General features: G+C 46.8%; 2 protein-coding genes and 1 pseudogene across 2 annotated transcripts; 1 reads left to right on the top strand and 2 right to left on the bottom strand.

Moving 5' to 3' along the window:
* Positions 1-2,234: 2,234 nt before the first annotated feature.
* On the bottom strand, positions 2,235-6,623 carry LOC120662106. The gene is made up of 4 exons (XM_039941200.1): positions 6,058-6,623; positions 5,083-5,143; positions 3,220-4,006; positions 2,235-3,114 (listed from the first exon to the last, which is right to left on the bottom strand). The coding sequence occupies exons 3-4, from the start codon at positions 3,933-3,935 to the stop codon at positions 2,514-2,516; spliced, it is 1,317 nt and encodes a 438-aa protein (XP_039797134.1). The 5' UTR covers positions 3,936-4,006; positions 5,083-5,143; positions 6,058-6,623; the 3' UTR covers positions 2,235-2,513.
* Positions 6,624-11,282: 4,659 nt separating this feature from the next.
* Positions 11,283-12,206, top strand: LOC120662963 (uncharacterized mitochondrial protein AtMg00810-like). The gene has a single exon (XM_039942005.1). The coding sequence runs from the start codon at positions 11,283-11,285 to the stop codon at positions 12,204-12,206; it is 924 nt and encodes a 307-aa protein (XP_039797939.1).
* Positions 12,207-14,694: 2,488 nt separating this feature from the next.
* Positions 14,695-19,110, bottom strand: LOC120662105 (annotated as a pseudogene).
* Between the last annotated feature and the right edge of the window lie 1,793 nt (positions 19,111-20,903).

The following is a 20,903-nucleotide window of genomic DNA, read 5'->3' as shown; positions in this document are numbered from 1 at the left end:
TGGCAACTAGCGGTAGGTGTCGTACTCCCTCTGTGCTGGTAAAAGAAGTCGTTTAGGACAACGATACGGTCTCCAAAACATAACTTTGACCCCTTGTCATTATAAAAATATTCATAGAAAAATAAGATATGTATACTTTTATAATAGTATTTTTCAAGACAAATCTATTCATATAATTTTTACATTTACAAACTCGACAATTTAAAAGTTATTGATGATTTATATTCCCAATGTTTGACCCAAAACATATCCAAAACGACTTCTTTTACCAATACGGAGGGAGTATCTTCCAGCAGTCTCACTGGTTCGGATGATCTTCACGACCTGCCCATGCTTCATGATGTAGTATGCTTCATGATGTAGTATCTTGGCATTGGGTCTGTAATCTGAATCTGGGGGAAATGCATCATAGACAGTCTGATATCATCAGAACACAAAGCGTCGGCAGACGTTGCGATGTAACTAGGATCAAAGAAATGTTTCTTCGTCTAATCACAAAGCAAATCCTTGTTAAGACATCTAAAGCATGATGAAAGTAAGACGGCACAACTAGGTGAAAGACTGAGGGGTTGTTTGGTTCCAGGGACTTTTTTTAAGTCCCTGGAACTTTTTAGTATTTAGAAGTATTAAATAAATGTTAATTATAAAACTAACTGCAGAACCCTGGGGCTAAACTGTGAGACGAATCTAATGAGGTATCTTAATCCATGATCAGCGAATGGTACTGTAGCATCACTGTAGCAAATTATGAATTAATTAGGCTCATTAGATTCGTCTCGCGAAAAAGCACTCAGCTGTCAAAAAACATTTATAAACAGATTTTATTTAATACTATAAAATAGTAAGATTCTTTTTGATGTGATAGGGACTTCTGAAAAAAGTCTTGTAGCCAAACAAGGCCTGAAAGGGGTGGCTGCACCTGCCAAACACAGCCTTAACATTATGCTCTGTAAATAAATGTGATGCAAGGAGGATTTATCTCTCTTCTTTACTGAAAGTCTGAGATCATACATTCTTTGTAATCCTGAGTGATGATCAACAATATGACACTTAACAGTCCTAGTCTGCATTTCAAATTAATGGCAGTAACAAAATCAATATGGTTAACTATGGGTTGACTTATTTTCTTCACAATTTGGGGAAAACAAATAGATAGCCAGGACAGATAATGTGCATGTGTACAGTGCACTAAAGGTTAAAATTTTGATTTCTCTATAACATTTTCCATCCGATACATATCACAGGTCCTTTTTCTGTTTAAATCATAACTAATGCAGACTGTCAATTTGGCATGGAAACATTTGGTTTGTCGGTTCTCAATTATTAGGTAACTAAAACCAAAACTGGCATTTATGCACTTTGTCAGTTCCCAATGAGGTAACAGAATCAAACGAACAAATATACTATCAAAGATACAGGCATACAGCATGCCGAGAAGCTGAATGATTCTCAATAAGCAGAGCCAAGCATTTTTCGTGAAAGTTCTGTATAATCTTTTTGGACTTTGTTGGCATTTATTGCAGTTTTTGTACTGAAAGATAAAATCCTCATTCTGGAACTCATGAACCTTTTAGACTTCGTCTTCATCACATCCTTCCCACAAGCACAATGCTATGGCTGGCATGCCGGACATAGCTATTTTAAAAATATACTGTTCTTTTCAAAACTCAGCAACACATTATGATTCAACTCAAACAGGTCGTTACTGTTTTTGTTGCCCACTCATTTGCTAAAAAGGTCACAAGACGTGCAAGATTTTGATCGTTTTGATTCTTGCATTTCGTAGCATAACGATTTGTTCGACCATTTGCCTGAACTGTACCTGTGAAGTACCTGCTTGCTGGAGTGAACAATGCTCCAAAAGAACAATGAATTGGGCACAGGGCAGCTGGGCCGTTGATGTCTGCATCCTGCAAGTCTAAGCTCTAAATCTCCCTGAGTTAAGCACCGTTACTGGATGGGTTGCCTACAGCAACCTGTGTTAAGCACCGTAGTTCCCAATCCCAGCCTTGTTTGGATGCACATATATTTAAATACTTAATTCAAACCACATGGGTTGAAGTGGATTGGGGTAAAACTTAGTTTAAATACACTCCAACCCATTTCTACACGTGGATGGAAGCAAATACATAGACATCCAAACAAGCACCCCATGGGGACAACATTGCTCCGTTCGTTCCAAATTCTAGATCATTTTAGTTTGTCCTAATTAAAATCTCTCTAATTTTGACAAATTTATAAAAAATACAGTAATAATATTTATAATATTTGCACTATCAATACATTTTTCATGGTGGTGGTTGTTGCATGCCTATAAATTTGAAATAGCTAAACTTCCGTTATAGCTGGCATTCGGTAGAACACAGCAAGAGCTGATGCAACGGTAACAAACTCTTTACTCGTTGGATACAATGAAGAACTTGCAAACCTCACTATACAAACTAGCACCTGACAGCTTGTCCTGGGCACTAATGCCTTGTACGCAGTGGTATATCATAATCTTCAAGGAAAAATTAATTGTCTTCCGGAAACACTCCCGTCCAGGGTGTGTATGGAAAAGATGCTTGTATAAATGGCTGAATGCCCATCTCTGTTCCATAATGTGTTGGATGGATATTGCCCAGGTCTTGAATCTTTGAGCTATTTAAGTGGTACGCCAATCCTCGTCTCAATGTGTCACTCAAGAAGACAACCTCCTTGTACGGGTGAAATCCAAGAAAAGTAATATCACGACGAGAGAGATGATTGCCCCTGCTTATGGTGTCAATAACATTATCATTGTCTGAGTCCCATTCGAACTTCTCCTGTACTATTGCCTCTTCGTTACCATCTTCAAATTTATTGGACCAGTCCTGACTGTTAATATCTTGTAAAGTCCAGGGTCCACACCCATCGATTCTTTGATATGGCTGAATATCACAGGAATGCTTGAATACCCACTCCGTTCTTCCACTCGATTCATCAAGAATATAAATCCAAAAACTGGATGGAAAGCCATACAAAGCACAGTGCACTCCTTTCACTGATTTTCCCAGATAAAGATCTGTGCATTCCATCCTTTCAAAATATACAGGTGGCTTGATTACTTGGTATGATCCATTTGACAATGATATTCTACAAGAGTCGAATAATTAAGAAATATTAATAAATGATAACTGAATTTTCATTTGATCAAGAGGTACAAAGATGAAGGGCAATGCCAATGAAGTGAGTATCTACCTCATAACAAACTTGGTTTGGCAATTTACATAAAGTACTCCCCGCCAATAGACAGAATTGTCCTGAACACATGAAGAATCCAACCGCCTGTCAGCAACATTCCCTGCAGCCTCCCCTTCTCGAACAAATGACCTCTCCTCCCACACCTTTGTCCTTGATGAGAACACGTTCAGGATCCAAGGCGATGGTGGCCATTCTAATCCCTCCATTGCAGGGTCTAATTCACCATCAGAATTTAACATTTCATACCTCCCATAGCATCGGACACGAGGGATCATGAATACCTCATAATGTGGTGACAATTGGGGGTCAAATACAAGGTACTCCCTGCAAACAAAGTGCTCTATGACAATATTTGGGCTTGTGCATGGGGGCAGCGGAGCTGACTGCCGTGTGACTGGGTTAACCACATAGTTGCAAAACAAGAGAAGCCCATTGCAGTGGCCTATGATGCGGGACCCGAGAGGCAAATAGTTAAAGTTGCCAGATACCGTTCGGCCTTTTGAGGGGCGGGAGAAGAATTCTGACATGCTTAACTCATTGAAGTTAATGAATATTCCACGCACCGAGCGTGGGAGGAGGTCCGCACGCAGAAGGTTGCGGGCATCAATGATGGCACACCAGGTCTTGCAGACGCTACGGGATATAGCAACATAGCGTGGTGCAAGAAGGCGAATGATGTTGGTGAGTACATCTTCAGGTAGCAGGTTTACCATGCCCTCTGTTGTTCCAAATTGTCTTAAGACGATCACTTATTCCTTCATATCGACACAAGCCCCATGTCTATCTGCACAGTGAAAAAAAAATCAGATTTACCTCATCAGCAAACAAAAGAACGAAGTAAGCAACGTTGAGATGGACTATGGATATTGTGGTGGAGGATTCACTAGTGTGTTCGTTAATCAAATAATCACCAATACGTGATCATATACAATTGGCAGCTATTTTTGCAGTCTCTGATACTACCGTGCTAGGGGCTCTAATCCCCTGTTTCAGCTAAGTAACAGTAACAGCATGATTTCAAGCTAAATCCATACTGAATACTTTTTATATGATGTGATTTATCCAATCAAATGTAGAGATTCTAGAGAAGAGATTGTAAAGTCCTGATTCAATGATCTGACCATGTTAGCCTAAACCAATTCCATGCAGTGTTGCGATGCTGATCATTATCTGTCTGTCCCAAATTATAAGTCACCCATGAGGCCATGATCTGGGTTGTACCACGAGATGGGCAACATAGCAACAGAAGCAAGATGGAGGAGCTGGTCCATATTGTTCTGTACAAAACGGTTGCAATGGAATGGCAGTCCTTTTGAGTTGAACCCACATGCAGCACACAGGCCAAACTGAAAAGTTCTGGCTATGCTCATAACTATGGATGTGGTGTTTTCAGAGAGAGAGAGAGAGAGAGAGAGAGAGAGAGAGAGAGAGAGAGAGAGGAGGAGGAGGAGGAGGAGAAGAAGTTGAATACTCCTTACTCTCAAAAGAAAACCTGAGTCCACTACTACTTAAAAGAAAGACCCTAAACCATAAGGGACGAAAAAACTGTTCACTTCTTTGATTCTCTTTTATTTTCCAAAGACAACTAATTTGCACTTTATAACAAAATAGCATTTCTAATAAGTGTACATGCAAAGCACATATTCAAAATTATTTGAGGTGATGGCGATTAGATATCAGTTGTTGTAATTAGTGGTGAAGGACAGAACAGGATATCAGTTCAAAATTCTGACTATCGCTGACTGCACAAAAAAGATAGTTTGAGTAAATGTAAATGAAGAGAACATAAAATGCCACTGAGATGAAGATGTCTGTAAAACATCCAGAATTATATGGGGCAAGAAACTGATGTAGATTTACCGTGGATTGGCAAACCGCACAAGCAGCTGAAGCATTCTCCAGAGGCCCATATTAGAACAGCCTACACAAAAATTGTAGTGAACATATATATCAGCAGTCTAAATTGTATATACCTGTACAGAGTAAATGTTAGCTGTTCTAATTGATCAGAGTACACTAAGGTTACTCTGCCATTGCAGTTGATAATGCCTACAGATAACGCATGGCAACTAATTTCAGAAATTAGGATAGGATCCTCTGACTTCTGGGTTGGAGAAACATAGAGTACTATGTATTCAAAGGCTTCCACTCCTGCTGCAGATGCTAGATATGTCACTGCAGTCACTACAGAACCAAGGAGCAGAACGTAGCACCACTGACCTCTCAGGACATTGATAACAACCACGCAAGCACTTGACAAACATCAGCGAAAATGTGAATTTTGGCCGGATAGGTTCCATTGTCTTAAGATGCTTCTGTTTGATGAAATGGCAGGTGCATACTGCAGCCAGTCACTCAAAAGGATTTTTTTAGTTGGATGGAACTAATCCAAGAAAATGTCTTAAGAGTGCCATTGGCAATGCTGCTGCTGATATATCCGCTCAAGAAGACCCTTATGTGACGAACGAAATGCAGCAGCCAGATGTCAATATCAAGGGTGACAGTACCACATAATAATTGACAGAAATACAAGCTGCTGACCTAAAACTCATTAAGATACTTAGATACTAGTAAACATGATTGAGTATATCAGCCATAAAGAAACCAAACAAATTATTGTACATTTTGGCACTAATTTCACAATGACGTCTACATCGCTTATTGGAATGAAATCAACATCTACAGCTTCCGTTTTGGGATACCCTGAGCTTCAACACCGACCAGTATCAGAATTAAAATTAAACTTGGTAAGCGTTGGTTAAAACATCGATTGCAAAGGCCACAGCAATATCATAATCCTATATTCAATCATCTAGAGAGTAAAAAAACAGTTACCCCTGCAGCGAAGAATGTGAATTTGTAATGATCAGATGAACTCCGCGAAATCCCTCCTTTTCCCCTTTTTCCTCTTCTTCCTTTTTTCCCTCTCCTTTTCTTCTATTCCCGAGGACAGCGACGGCGGACTAGGTCGCAAACGTCAAGTAGCGGCAAGACGGACACTGTGGGCAGGCGGCTGATGATGACGATGACCTAGTAAGCGGATTCGGCTAGTGACCTAGTAGCTAGCCACAGGTGGGAGGGGGGACGGAGCCGTCGCCACGGACGGCAAGGGTCAGCGATGAGGGATTAGAGGTTTTCGCCAGCAGGCGGCGGCGGCGCTGGTGGAAGGGGCGGCGGGGGGACGTCTATATATCGCGCGCGCGGGTGGGAGCTGAAGTGTCGCAGAAGGAGCGCGGCTGCCGGCGTGCTAGGGGAGAAGGGAGAGAAGGTGGTGGAGCGGCGGCTGCCGGCGTGCTAGGGGAGAAGGGGTGGCCGGTGGACGGGCGGCGCAGCGTGGGTGGACGGGCGGCGCAGCGTGGGTGGCCGGCCAAAGGTGGTTGGGGAGGGATGGCCTGCGAGGGGTGGGTGGTGGGCGGGCGGCGCGGCGAGGGGTGGTTGGTGAGGAGTCGCCGGCGAGGGGTCGGTGGTGGGCGGGCGGCGCGGCCCGGCGGCGAGAGGACCTGGGGCGGAGGACGAGGGGTGCGATAAGATCCGAGAAAATCGCGCGCGTTAAGGATAAGACGCCCCCGGAAAGTATCGCTGGCTGGCTGATGCAAACAAACAGATAACTAATTTGCTTATATCTGCTACTATGATTATTAAGCATATCCTCTTCTCTACCAGTACAAGCTGGCTGGGCGGAATTCCTGCATGCGGAGTTCAAAAAAAAAAACACGCACCCATTGAAATGTTTTCTTAATGATAATGAACGTCATTCGTTCGGGCTTCTCACACTTGGCTGCTTAGGAATAAAACGAACCTTAATGATGAAAAGGCCAATATTATTTGAAATAATAAAGCTTACGTACATGACGTCGTTTTCATAGCCGCCGGCCGGTAGCAGTAGCTGAGTCTTTAATTTCGAGCTACAACTGTTAGATGATGAACTGTAAAGCTTAAACAGTAAGTTTAACCGTGAATGTACAATAAAACAATTAATGAAAAAATAAATGAAGATAAGAGAACGGGATGTTTCTATCCGTACCCGTCTTGATCGGGGACGGAAACCGACCTAGGGATGTCGGTTTCCCCGGTGAGCAGCGATATAAAAGAAGGGGTTGTACCCGTTCAAGCACTCGATCATGCTCACGTTGCCATTACCAGAGAAGCACCACCGACATGCACACATACACATACACAAGCTCAAGAGCAAAGATACTAAACCTAATTGAGCTCCCTGTTTGTGGTTCTATTTCGTGCTAATGATCCTATAAGATCTAACAACAACAACATGATTGTTACGCCCTGTTCATTTCGCGACGTCGCATGCATCTTCCAAGCTTTTTTTTACTTGCATCTTCCAAGCTTGGACGACCGAGCAAGCTAGCTATAAGGCCGTCCTGTCCATTTTGTTAGCGTTGTGTTGCCTCTAGATATCACGTCCACCTGCTCTCCTTGTTTGTAGCTAGAATAGATAGAGTCGTGGTCAGTTGCTGACTAGTTCAGCTTTGTACGTGTATATATACACACTAACCCATTGATCAATACAGCGAAGTTGTTACGATCCTGTTCTCTCACCTCTTACATGGTATCTGGCGATCTACAATCCTAATCTTCCGCTGCTGCTCCTTCAACTCGCCGCCGCCGCCGTCGCCATGTCCTCCTCTTCCTCCTCCTCCTCCTCGGACTCCGACGACGCCGGCTCCACCGTCCCCAACACGCTGCGTGTTGCCACTGCCCCCGCTGCTCCTACCGTCGTCCATGGGATCAACATTCAGTCTCGCTTCCCCATCATGCTGGATCTCAACGAGGCCAACTACACCGCCTGGGTGCGCGTGTTTGCTGCCGTCTTCGGCCAGTATGGCCTCGGCGACCACATCGACGGCACCGCCCCGCCGCAAGGCGACTCCGATTGGGTCCAAAACGACTGTGCCATCGTGTGGTGGATCTACAATCGGCTCGCCCCCGACCTCCTCACCGCCGTCTCCACCGACGACGACACGGCCTACTCTCTCTGGCGCAGCGTCCGCTAGATCTTCCGCAACAACAGATCGGCTCGGGCTGTCTACCTCAACGCCGAGTTCAGAACCTTCCTCCAGGGCGATCTGTCCGTCCTTGCCTACTGCACTCGCATGAAGGCAATGGCCGGTCGGCTTGGTGACCTCGGCTCTCCCATCACCAACGCCGATCTGGTGCAGAACATCATCCGCGGCCTCAACCCTCGGCTCCACCACTACGTTCCCCATCTGACGCTTCGCAAGCGCTTGCCTTCCTTCCACAAGGCTCGCTCTATGCTCCAGATGGAGGAACATCGCCTGGCTGAATCGGCCAAACTGCAGGCCGCCTCAGCTCTCATCGCCCAGGCACAACGTGGTGCTCCACCTCCACCTCCTGTCCACGGCGCGACGAGCGGCTCCTCTCCTGGCACCAACACCCGCTCGTCCACGACGCCGTCTCCTTCCAAGAAGAAACGCAAGAAGCATACCAACTCCAGTGGCCCCTCCTCCACGCAGTCTCGCGGTTCTTCATCCTCGGCGCCACCGGGCTTCTCCCCCAACATCAACCCATGGACAGGTGTCGTCCAGGCTTGGCCATTTCCTACTGGGCCACGCCCCACGACTGGTCTTCTTGGAGCACGACCAGCGACGTCGGCTCCTCAGGCACATGTCGCCAGCAGTACACCACCGACCGTGCCGACATCGCAGCTCGATCCTCAACTTCTTGTTGCGCTAACCAACCTCTCGCTGCAGCAGTCCTCCACGGGCGGCGATTGGTTCGTCGACACCGGTGCTTCTACTCACATGGCGTCTGGCCCTGGTAACATGTGTTCTCTTCGCCCAAATTCTTCTTCTACTCATATCATTGTGGGTGATGGATCTTCTTTACCTGTCACGCATTATGGTACTACTCAAATTCCCACCACTGCTTCCCCTCTTGTTCTTGATAACATTTTGATTTCGCCATCGCTCATCATGAACTTGATATCTGTCCGTGCTTTAACAAGAGATAATCCCATTACAATTGAGTTTGACAAATTTGGCTTCTCTGTCAAGGATCTCTACACGAAGACAGTGATACTCCGCAGTGACAGTGCCGGCGACCTCTACCCTCTCCAGGCGTCGACCTCGTCCAACACTCACTGCCTCACTGCTATCACAGCCGATCTCTGGCATCAGCGACTCGGTCATCCTGGGAGGGACTCCTTTCACCAGATGCTTCGTTCCTCAAATTTCAGCTGTAATAAAGATTTGTCTCACACTTGTCATGCATGTCGTGTCGGCAAACATGTTCGCCTACCTTTTCGTCCTTCCAGTTCCAAAACAAATGCTCCTTTTGAACTTATATATTGTGATGTGTGGACCTCTCCGGTTGTGAGCTTCACTGGATACAAGTATTACTTAGCTTTACTTGATGATTACACTCACTTTGTCTGGACCTTTCCCCTACGCCAGAAATCCGACGTTGCCAGCACCATTCAGCACTTCCATGCTTATGTTCACACTCAATTTGCACGCCCTATCCTTGCCTTCCAATCGGACAACGGCCGTGAATTTGACAATGCCTCTCTTCGTTCTTTCTACTCCACCAATGGCATCACTCTCCGGCTCACATGCCCGTATACATCTCCTCAAAATGGCAAAGTTGAGCGCATCCTTCGCACACTCAACGATGGCATTCGTGTTCTACTGCTGCACGCCAACCTGCCACCCATCTTCTGGGTCGAACCTCTTCACACATCCACGTTCCTTTTGAATCGCCAACCGTGCAAACCAAAACAGCTTGACACCCCTCACCATCTTCTCTACAATCGAGCACCAGATTACTCCATGCTTCGGGTTTTCGGTTGTTTATGCTACCCTAACATTGCTGCCACCAGTGCGCACAAACTTGCGCCGCGCTCAGTAGCATGCGTTGTGCTTGGCCTTTCACAGGATCATCGAGGGTACCGCTGCTACGATCCGGCTACCCGCCGCGTCATCATCTCCAGGCACGTCTACTTCGACGAGAACGTGTTCCCATTTCGGGTGCTCAACGCGGAGCCCGGGTCAGCCAACACCAGTGCGTGGTCACCTGTTGTCACGCCTGCGCCATGCACGCCCACCGCCTGGGCCCCTGGCTCACTCGACGTGGGATCTCCAACAGCCTCAGTTCCGGGTCCAGCGGCGCCCGGCTCGGCCACACCAGATTAGACGTCATCTGCGGCTCCATCGTCGCCAACGGCCTCGATTCCGGGTCCAATGATGCCCCGTACGTCTACTTCGGCAACTGCTGCCAGCGGCCACCCGACTCCTACGCCAACGCATCGCACGGGCTCGCCAACATCATCCACGGCGGCCACGACCTCACCACGCTCAGCGTCCGCGTCGCCATCGCCGTCCACGCTGCACCAGCACCTTCCCGTGGTCGATCGCGCGTCCGACGTCCACCCGATGACCACGCATTCTCGGGCTGGCATCTACAAGCCCAACCCCCGCTACGACGGCGCCGCCACCACGACCACGTGCGTGATCTCTCCAATCCCGAAGTCAGTTCACGCCGCGCTCTGTGACCCCAACTGGCGCGCCGCCATGCAAGCTGAGTATGATGCCCTCCTCGACAATCATACATGGGAACTCGTTCCCCGGCCGCGCAGTGCTCATGTTGTCAGTGGCAAGTGGATCTTCCGCATCAAGTACAAGGACGATGGTACACTCGACCGCTACAAAGCTTGCTGGGTCGTCCGTGGATTCACTCAGCGCGCCGGCATCGACTACGGTGAGACGTATTGCCCTGTCGTCAAGTCAGCCACGGTCAGAACCGTCCTCACTCGTGCAGCCTCTCGTGGCTGGCCGGTGCATCAACTTGACGTGAACAACGCCTTCCTCCACGGCTTCATCGATGAGAACATCTTCGCTCGGCAGCCTGCTGGCTTCGTCAACACAAATTAGAGCGACCACGTTTGCAAACTCAACAAGAGCTTGTATGGCCTCAAGCAGGCTCCACGAGCTTGGTACACACGGTTTGCAAGCTTCCTCGGCGACCTCGGCTTCACCCCGACCAAGTCCGATAGCTCCCTCTTCGTTCTCCGTCACGGCAACGACATGGTGTATCTCTTGCTCTATGTTGATGACATTGTGATCACCGCCTCTTCATCCGAGCAGCTACGTTCTGTTATTTCAAGCATCAACGCTGAGTTCAAGCTCAAGGACATGGGGGCTCTGCACTACTTCCTCGGCATTCAGGTACAACGGTCCAGTGATGGCTTCTTCCTCAATCAGCATCAATATGCACTTGATCTTCTTGAGCGAGCTGGTATGCAAGAATGCCGTCCCTGTTCAATACCAATTGACACCAACGGCAAGATTTCTGGGAACTCAGGCACCAAGCTGGACGCTGCTGCTTCATCCTCATATCGCAGCATAGTCGGCGCCCTCCAGTATTTGACAATGACCAGGCCTGATCTTCAGTACTCAATCCAACAAGCTTGCCTCCATATGCATGAACCAACGACTAATCATGAAGCTCTGGTGAAACGCATTCTTCGTTATGTCCGCGGCACTGCTAATCTCGATCTTCATCTCCGGATCTCCAACATCACAAACATTGTGGCCTATTCGGATGCGGATTGGGCAGGATGCCCGGACACGAGGCGTTCCACCTCCGGCTTCTGTGTTTTTCTTGGCGATGCTCTGATCTCATGGTCATCCAAAAGACAAACAACTGTCTCACGATCAAGTGCAGAGGCTGAGTACCGAGGGGTTGCCAATGCGGTTGCCGAGTGCACATGGCTCCGTCAGCTGCTCGATGAATTGGGTTGTGCTCCAGAGCAGGCCACTGTTGTTTTCTGCGACAATGTGTCTGCGTGCTACATGAGCAGCCATCCTGCTCATCATCGAAGAACTAAGCATATTGAACTCGACGTACACTTTGTCCAGGAGAAGGTTGCTCTCGGCCAATGTCGGGTTCTGCATGTGCCTACAACTCAGCAGTCCGCCGACGTGATGACCAAGGGTCTCCCGACATAAAGCTTTGAGGAATTCCGGAACAGTCTGTGCGTCTCCATGGTGTCCGACGCTCACACTGCAGGGGGGTGTTAGCGTTGTGTTGCCTCTAGATATCACGTCCACCGGCTCTCCTTGTTTGTAGCTCGAATAGATAGAGTCGTGGTCAGTTGCTGACTAGTTTAGCTTTGTACGTGTATATATACACAATAACCCGTTGATCAATACAGCGAGGTTGTTACGATCCATTCTGTTCTCTCACCTCTTACACATTTCAATTGAAATAGGTAGCCAAATAATTAAAGCCCAAGTGATCGAACAAGCTTGGAAATGATGAATCTGGTAGGACGAGTGTAGGTCTACGACGAAACAGAATCGGAGGCGAGGCTGTTAGTCACCGGACGGCGGTTAACGCCGCCGGCGAGCTCACGAGCGCGACGGTGGTGATGAAACGGCAGCGTTTTCTGTTCTTAGCTTTCTCTTTTATTGGAGAGTACAGAAGAGCAGCACGATCACAGCGTGCGCGTTGCGGGAAATCAGCGCGTCCATCCCCACGCTCCGCAACGCCAGCCATGCTTGCATGCCCAGGTTCGTGGACGAGCGAAATACAAACATGCATGCAGTCCTATCAAACATGCACAAGATTACTAACAGAGGCAGCAGATAGAGGCGATCGATTGAGGGGGCGAGAAATATGAAACTATTGCTGTATTTATTTGAGAATATGTCAGGTCTCAAAATAAATTTCAACAAAAGCGAGGTAGCGATGGTTGGTGAAGATGAAGGGAAAACACTGATATATTCTGAGATGTTCAACTGTGCTATGGGAGTTTGGCCCATTAAATACTTAGGTGTACCAGTGTCTGGATCTAGGCTGCATGTCAAGGACTGGCTGATTCTTGACGAAAAACTCCTAAAAAGACTTGATGGGTGGAAGGGAAGTGCCCTATCCATTGGAGGGAGAACCACTCTTATTAAAACTTGTCTAAGCAGCATTCCCATTTACTGTATGTCTATGTATCTTATCCCAAAGACCATTCATAAAAAGATGGACTGCACTAGGAAAAGATTTTTTTGGCAGGGAGGGGGTATGAAGAAAAAATATCACTTGGTTAAGTGGTGCAAAATAGCCAAACCAAAACAGAAAGGTGGCCTGGGAATTCATGATTTGAGAAAGATGAACTTAAGCCTGTTATGTAAATGGTGGTGGAAAGTAGAAAAGGGAGAAGGATTATGGCAAGAAATAGTGAGGAAAAAATATGTTAAACAAAATTGTATCTCCCACCTGAAGTACAAAGCTACCAACTCACCAGTTTGGAACGATCTACTGAAAGTAAGAGAATATTATTTAAAAGGAAGAGTGATGGTAGTAGGGAATGGAAAGATAACAGATTTCTGGCTGGACCCCTGGTGTGGGGCAGCAGCCTTAAAAGACAAGTTTCTTGACCTGTATATTATCTGTAATGAAAAGTTCTGCTCTGTTGCGAGTATGGCACAGAGAGGATGGAGGCTAACATTCAGAAGATGGCTGGATGAGGAAAAACAAAATCAGCTGAGGAGGCTACAGGACATAACTACCTCTTTTGCCTTAGGAAGGGAGCGTGACTGTCCTAGATGGATTTGGGGAAAAACTGGAAGGTTCTCAGTTAAATCAATGTACAAGCACTTCTTCAGTGAAGAAGCTAATGAGCCTAACAAGAAGATTTGGAAAACTAAACTACCACTAAAGATTAAAATTTTCATGTGGTTGATACAACAAAATTCGATCCTGGCCAAAGATAATCTCTTGAAGAGGGGCTGGAATGGGGATAGTAAGTGTATGTTTTGCAGGGAGGATGAATCCATTATTCATCTGTTTTTTGAATGCTCCATGGCCAAGTATGTTTGGAGCATGGTAGCAATGGTTGTTGGGGGTGATTGTAGGCCCTCATCATTTGACCAATTTTGGTACTGGGTTAAAATTTTTATGCCCCGCGCTGAAAAGTTCCATATGGTGGGATTGGCCGGGATTTGCTGGGCACTTTGGAGAACTAGAAATAATGTGTGCTTTGAAGAGAAAAAGGTAAGATCTCCCACAGAGGTGATTTGTCTCGCCTCATTGTTTATCTCCTTTTGGGCAGAATTACAGTCGGAAGAGGACAAGCTGCTGCTAGAGGGGGGGTGCGGATATCCTCAGAGCAGTGGCGCAGTGGCGCTGAGTATACATCCACATGAAGCCCCACCAGGAGATGCCGGTGTGGTTCTGCTCCAGGGAAGGGGAGCTGAAAGACTGAAGCTTCGACATATGTCCAACCGCTTTGGAGATTTGATAAAGTTTAACTAGCTATCATTTTGCTACTCTTTGTGGCTCTTGTGGTGTTGCTGGGTTTGCTGGAGGCTGTTAATCCGTAGACTTTTAGCCTTTAAATCCTCGTTTCTTTCGTGTCGAACCTTGGTTTGTGAACTGCTGTAATTTCGTTACTACCAGTAATGAAATCAGGGGCATACCCCCGCGTTGGAAAAAAAAAAGTGGACAATCTCGCTGGCTAGATTGCCGGAGCGAGTGGTTACAACAATGGCGGACGGCGCTAAGGGATCCGGTGGCAGAAGAAGACGATCGAGTCACTAGAGTCAGCCAGGCGGCCGAGGTAAAGGACGCGGAACAAAGATGATGCCACCTAGCTCTTGGGGCAACGAGTTCACCGTGCAGGTTTCGGCATGTTGGGCACCTTCCCCACCGTGAACCCACCGTCGACGACGAGGTTGTGGCCGTTGACGTACTTGGACTCGTCGGACGCCAGGTACAGCGCCGCCCTGGCAACGTCCTCAGCCTCGAGCACCACCCCTTCCATCTCGCTCATGTCCCTCTCCACGACCCGCCTGCGCTCCTCGACACTAATCCCGGGGTACCACTCGGCCATGGCGCCCATCACCAGCGGCGTCGGGATGTAGTTGGGCGAGACGGCGTTGACCCGCACGCCGGACCGCGCCAGCTCCCCGGCCCACGGCGCGCACCAGCCCGACCACGGCGGCCTTGGACACGCTGTACGGCGCCAGCGCCACCCCGCCCACCACGCCCGCGGTGCTGGCCGTGCAGATGATGCTGCCGGCGCGGCGGGGCACCATGACGCGCGCGGCGTGCTTGACGCCGGCCACCACCGCGCGGGCGTTGACCGCCGTGACGCGGTCGAAGTCGTCCATGTCCAGGGCGCCCACGGGGACGGGCATCACGTTGCCGCTGATCCCGGCGTTGTTGAAGACGACGTCGAGGCGCCCGTGGCGCGCGACGGCGAGGTCTACGGCGGCAGCGACCTGCGCCTCGTCGGTGACGTCGCAGCGGGTGTAGACCGCCGCGTCCGCGCCGAGCTCCGCGGCGGCGGCGTGGCCGAGGTCGTCCTGGACGTCGGCGAGGACGACCCTCGCGCCGTTCCTGACGAACTCGGCGGCCGTCGCCTTGCCGATGCCGCTCGCGCCGCCGGCGATCACCGCCACCTTTCCAGCCAGCCTGCAAACCAGGTAATTGCCAGGCCATGATCAAGAAAGAAACCAAAGGTGAGACGTGAGCGAGCGAAACAAAGGATTCAGCGGAGCTAGCGGGAGAAAAACGAGATGGGGAACCTCTGCGAGGCGGCCGCCGCGGAGAAGCGGCTGACGGCGGCGGACATGGCCTGCTCGGCCTGGTTCTTGCCCCCGAGAAGGAGAACACTCCGGGCGGCTCGGAACATCGTGCGGCCTCGCGCTGCCGTACTTGTGAAGCTAGCTTCTCCTCAGCCTTCTCCTTGGGCAGGAAAGGTCAGCCATGCCCCATGCTTAAGGAAGGCAGCTTGCCGGCTGCTACAGATTTACTTCAACAGTCCAAGCTGCCGGGTGCCGGCTGGTGGGGCGGAACCAGGATTTCGACTTCCGAGTAGCTTTTTTTTTTTTTTGCATCTGAGCACCCGTGTGTTTGTTTTTGACAAAACACTCGGATGAAATGCGTAGACAAAATCGAGTGCTGGGAGAAGATGCAGCACACGAATTTTTATGCATCAGATTTTGATCCGACAGCCCACAAACAAATGGATAATATAGTGCAAAGCATGCCATTTACAAACAGCACACGCAAGTACTGAACTTTGACAAGATCATATAAAATAGGATTCAGTACACATTCACAACTACTTCATGTTGAAAAAAGCTTAAGAAACCAAGAAAAATAAAAGCAGGATAGTAGCATAAAAAACTTGATCATATGGCAGAATCCATCAAGAAGGTGTAATTAGAAGAAGATATCAGTCACACTGATCTCAAATCCATATGCTGACTCTTGGGTGTTGGTTGATGTCATCAGCGAAAAGCATCTTTTTAACACTTTTGACTAAGTCGAAGAAAAAGATTGATCAAGTCTTCAGAAGGATAAACCCAGTCCTGTGCGAATTAGAGAGAATGCAAATATCAGATAACAAATGCATATTGCCAAAAAAATATATGGGCTTGAGATAATGTGTGAATTTTTTTTTAAAATAACAGCACTGACTATGTTGTCAACAAAAAGTATACTAAAACTGCCAAACTAGTATATTAACACTGTAAATTACAGGATTAAGATATAAAATTGACAATGTACATTATGCTGTAAATACAGTATACTTGAACTGTCAAATTAATATAATGAAACTTTTAACATAATATGAACAATTTAATTGATATATGAATGAAAATGTTTAAGGTGCCAACTAATAGGAAGTATAATGCCCTAAGCAAAGATGATGAACACGCAAGTGCATCAGACATAAATAGTAGTCGACACACAATGAATTCAGCAGGAAAACTAAATATCTTCTGCATCAAACATATTAGATGAGCAAAACCAAAACCAAATACAAAGACCTATGTATAGTCTTTAAAATGCAAATAATATATGGGCCTGAGTACCACTACGAGTTAAAGATTAAACATAAAGCAAAATATGCAAAAGGGCAAACAAAATCAATAAACAAATAAAGAGTTAAGACCTAACAACAATCAAATACAAATTTTATCTATAGTCAGTAAGATGCAAATAATTTCTGCGGCTTGAGGAACCCTGTCAAATGCAAATAAGGAATAATACAAATGAAACACAGATGTTATCTACAGTCAGTAAGATGCAAATGATTTTTGGGGCATGAGGAACCCAGTCAAATGCAAATATTTCAAATGAAACATAGATTTTATCTACAGTCAGTAAGATGCAAATTATTTCCGGGGCCTGAGAAACCCTGTCATATGCAAATAAGAAATCCTACAAAACCAAAGATTGAGTAACAAAATAAAGGAACGAAACTTGAGACCCAAGTTGATCCAAAAAACAGATCCACGGGGATAGGGCTACTGCTCGGCAACATTGCATGAGGGGCGAGGAGGGCGATCAAGAACACAGGCAAAGATGATCACCGACATCTACAATCAAAATGTCGACCCAAAAAGAACTCAGGAAAAGAGGACGATGAAGAACACAAGCAAAGATGACCACGAGATCTACAATCAAAATATCGACCCAGAAAAAACTCATGTAAGAAAAATCAGTTACTTGCTTGATCCCATAGATATACTCTTCCATATTTCTGCATGAGCATGTAATAGATAGACAAATTAGTATATATATGCATAATCCTCATGCTTGTTACACATGTACATAACAGACAACACAGGAAACATGCAGCTGTAAAAACAGTTTAAAGACACTGTAAGATTCTTGTAAAGAAGTTTCACTTCTAGTGTACACTGTAAAAAATTCAGTTACTTGCCTGATCACATATATGTACTCTTTCATGTTTCTGCATGAGCCTATAACAGATAGACAAACTTAGTACAAATCTGCATAGTCCCCATGCCTGTTACACATATACATAACAGAAATTACAGGGATCATGCACCTATAAAAACAGTTAAAAGACACTATAAGATTCTTATGAAAAAGCAGTTTCACTTCAAGAAGGAAGTGGATAATAACAAACAATGATATTTATGCAGGGATTTTATACAGATCTACTATGGGAACAAATCAGGAATTCACAAAAACAGGACACCAATTCAAAAATCTATCTGGTAAAAACTAACAACTATAGTAAGCTAAAGTTATATTTCAAATTCTACAAAATTACACTGAATCGACAGCTGTAACTATTGTGATTTGTGCATGTGTGTTGGCAGGACCAAGCAAAATCATTCATGGACCTTCTGAACACAGACTTGGAATATCAGGTAAAACATTGTAAAAAATAATGCCTCCACATTTCATGATGATATGTTTAGTTTAAGACATTGCATTAGTTTACATAATAGTGATTCATAGGCAGATAACAAAACATGAACCTGAACCTAACACAAATATTATACTACTATGACGGTAGAAGCTATCACAAAAAAGGGCCTGAACACTACATAACATTAGAATAATAAGACAAAAACTGCAACACTAAAAGAACCAACACATCAATCACACATGAGACTATCTGTAAGCAAGCATTTCTAGAATAACATTAATACCAAAAGAATATGAACTAAATAACGAAAATGATGCGTGATTACACAAGCAAATTAAGTGAGAAAGATACATAAGAGAATCAACTGCAATAGCAGAAGGATACATACTAATCAGGACACAGGAAACCCATAAGAAAAGGCGAGATCCAGAAAAGAGACAGCGAAGTACTTCCCAGACATCAAAATTGAGAAGTGAACTGGCATACTGGCATCAACATTCAGGACACAGGAAACCTAGCGAAGTTTATTCTCTATACAGAGTGGTGCCCCCACGAGACAGAGCACACGATGGCATGGCAGTGCTATGAACACGACACTAGCGTGACAAATCTAAATTGAACGAGGCAGCAGAGTTCGGAAACGGAGAAATCCCCACGGAAATCGCTCCACCCCGAGCGCATCCCCTTGCTCCAACGCCTTCCCCTGCTCACGCGTCCACGACCTCGTCATCCTTTTTTTTTTTTATCGAATACGCAGGAGAGCTGCGTATCTTTGTATTAAGAAGAAGAATAGAGTTTTACAAACAACGCGAGCTGAATCGCCTGACTCGCCACGCAACCACTCACACAAGCGCTTATATTACACGCCTGAAACAACAAAAAAGAACCAGCGCTGAGGCGTAATTTACGTAACAAACAAACAACCTAACTTACGTGCACCAGCATCGATCCACCATAAGCCTTCCTGTCTGATCATATGGATGACCAGGTTAACACCAACTGCAGCGCCTCTGAACACCCGGGCATTCCGCTCCTTCCAAAGATGCCAGGTAATTAGCGAGAAAAGGGTGTCGAACCCCTTCCTCTTGTAGCCTGGAAGTTGTTGCCGCAGATGCCACCACCAGTCTGCAAGGGACATGTCTTGCTCTGGCGCAAGGACAGTGAATCCTAGGTGCTGCAGAATTTCCCACCAAACTTGCAAAGAGAAGGAACACTGAAACAGCATGTGTTCACTCGTCTCATCAGCTTGATCGCAGAGCTTGCAGGTAGCATCAGCTTGCAGCCCATGTCGCAACCTTCTATCAGCAGTCCATAGCCTACGATGAAATGCAAGCCAAAGGAAGAACTTGACTTTCAGAGGAGCCCAGCAGCGCCATATAAGCTGAGCTCCATGCAAGGCAGTCGACCCAAGATGCAGGGCACGATAGGCTGATTGTGCAGAGTATCTTCCATCAGCCGACCATCGCCAAGTGAAGCGATCACTTATACCTGGTTGTAGCTGAATGTTGGCTAGTCGATCCCCAAGCCGGTTCAATTCTTCAAGCGCTGTAGCACCAGGTACACCAGTGATATCTCTCGTCCACCGATCCTCTGCAAGAGCTTGAGCCACAGTGCGCACCTTCTTAAATCTTGGAGGCACAAGTGCTAACAGCTTGGGGGCAATGCACTCGATTGATTTCCCTTCCAGCCAGCTGTCCTTCCAGAACAGAATCGAGGAACCATCACCAAGAACTGCGAGAACAGAAGCACGAAAGAAGGCCTCAACATCTGGATCCACACAAATTTCAAGTGCTGACCAAGCCCTGTCCCGATCAGTAAGCTGCAACCACAACCACCTGGACTGAAGTGCAATCCCTGCCAGCTTCAGGTCCAAAATTCCTAGTCCCCCAAGCTCAGTCGGGCGACAGGCTGAAGGCCAGGCAACAGCACATTTCCCCCTCACGTCCTGATCACCACCAGCCCAGAGGAACTTGCGGCAAATCGCATCAATCTCTTGAATGGCCCAAGGTGGCAAATTGTTAGCCATAAGCATATAAATAGGAACTGCAGTAGCTACAGACTTCACCACCACAAGCCGGCCACTTTTGTTCATCAGAGAGCCATGCCACGGAGGCAGCTTGGCGGCCTCCTTCTCTATCACCGGCCGAATGTGGGACTTGGGGATTTTCTTTAAGGACAGTGGCAATCCCAAGTATTTAACTGGAAATTCCACAACCGGGCAGGGAAATTCACGCTGAAAGTCCGCCATCATGTTCCCAGGATCAAAGATGGCCGTGACAGAGCACTTCTGCAAATTTGTACATAGGCCTGAAGCCTGACCAAAAATGCTGAGCAGCTTGGCAACAGCATGGCCTTCTCTCTCAGTTGGTGCAGCGAACAGAATCACATCATCCGCATAGAAACTGCACTGATGTTGCACCTCCTGTCTGCCCGAGCTTTCCAGAATACCATGCTCAGCAGCTCTCTTGAAAATCCTGTCTAGAACATCCATGGCAATTATGAACAGCAAAGGGGA

Source organism: Panicum virgatum, chromosome 2N (assembly GCF_016808335.1).
Source record: "Panicum virgatum strain AP13 chromosome 2N, P.virgatum_v5, whole genome shotgun sequence".
Taxonomy (NCBI): domain Eukaryota; kingdom Viridiplantae; phylum Streptophyta; class Magnoliopsida; order Poales; family Poaceae; genus Panicum; species Panicum virgatum.
The sequence above is the reverse complement of the archived record's forward strand: the minus strand, read 5'-3'. Positions and strand labels throughout refer to the sequence as shown.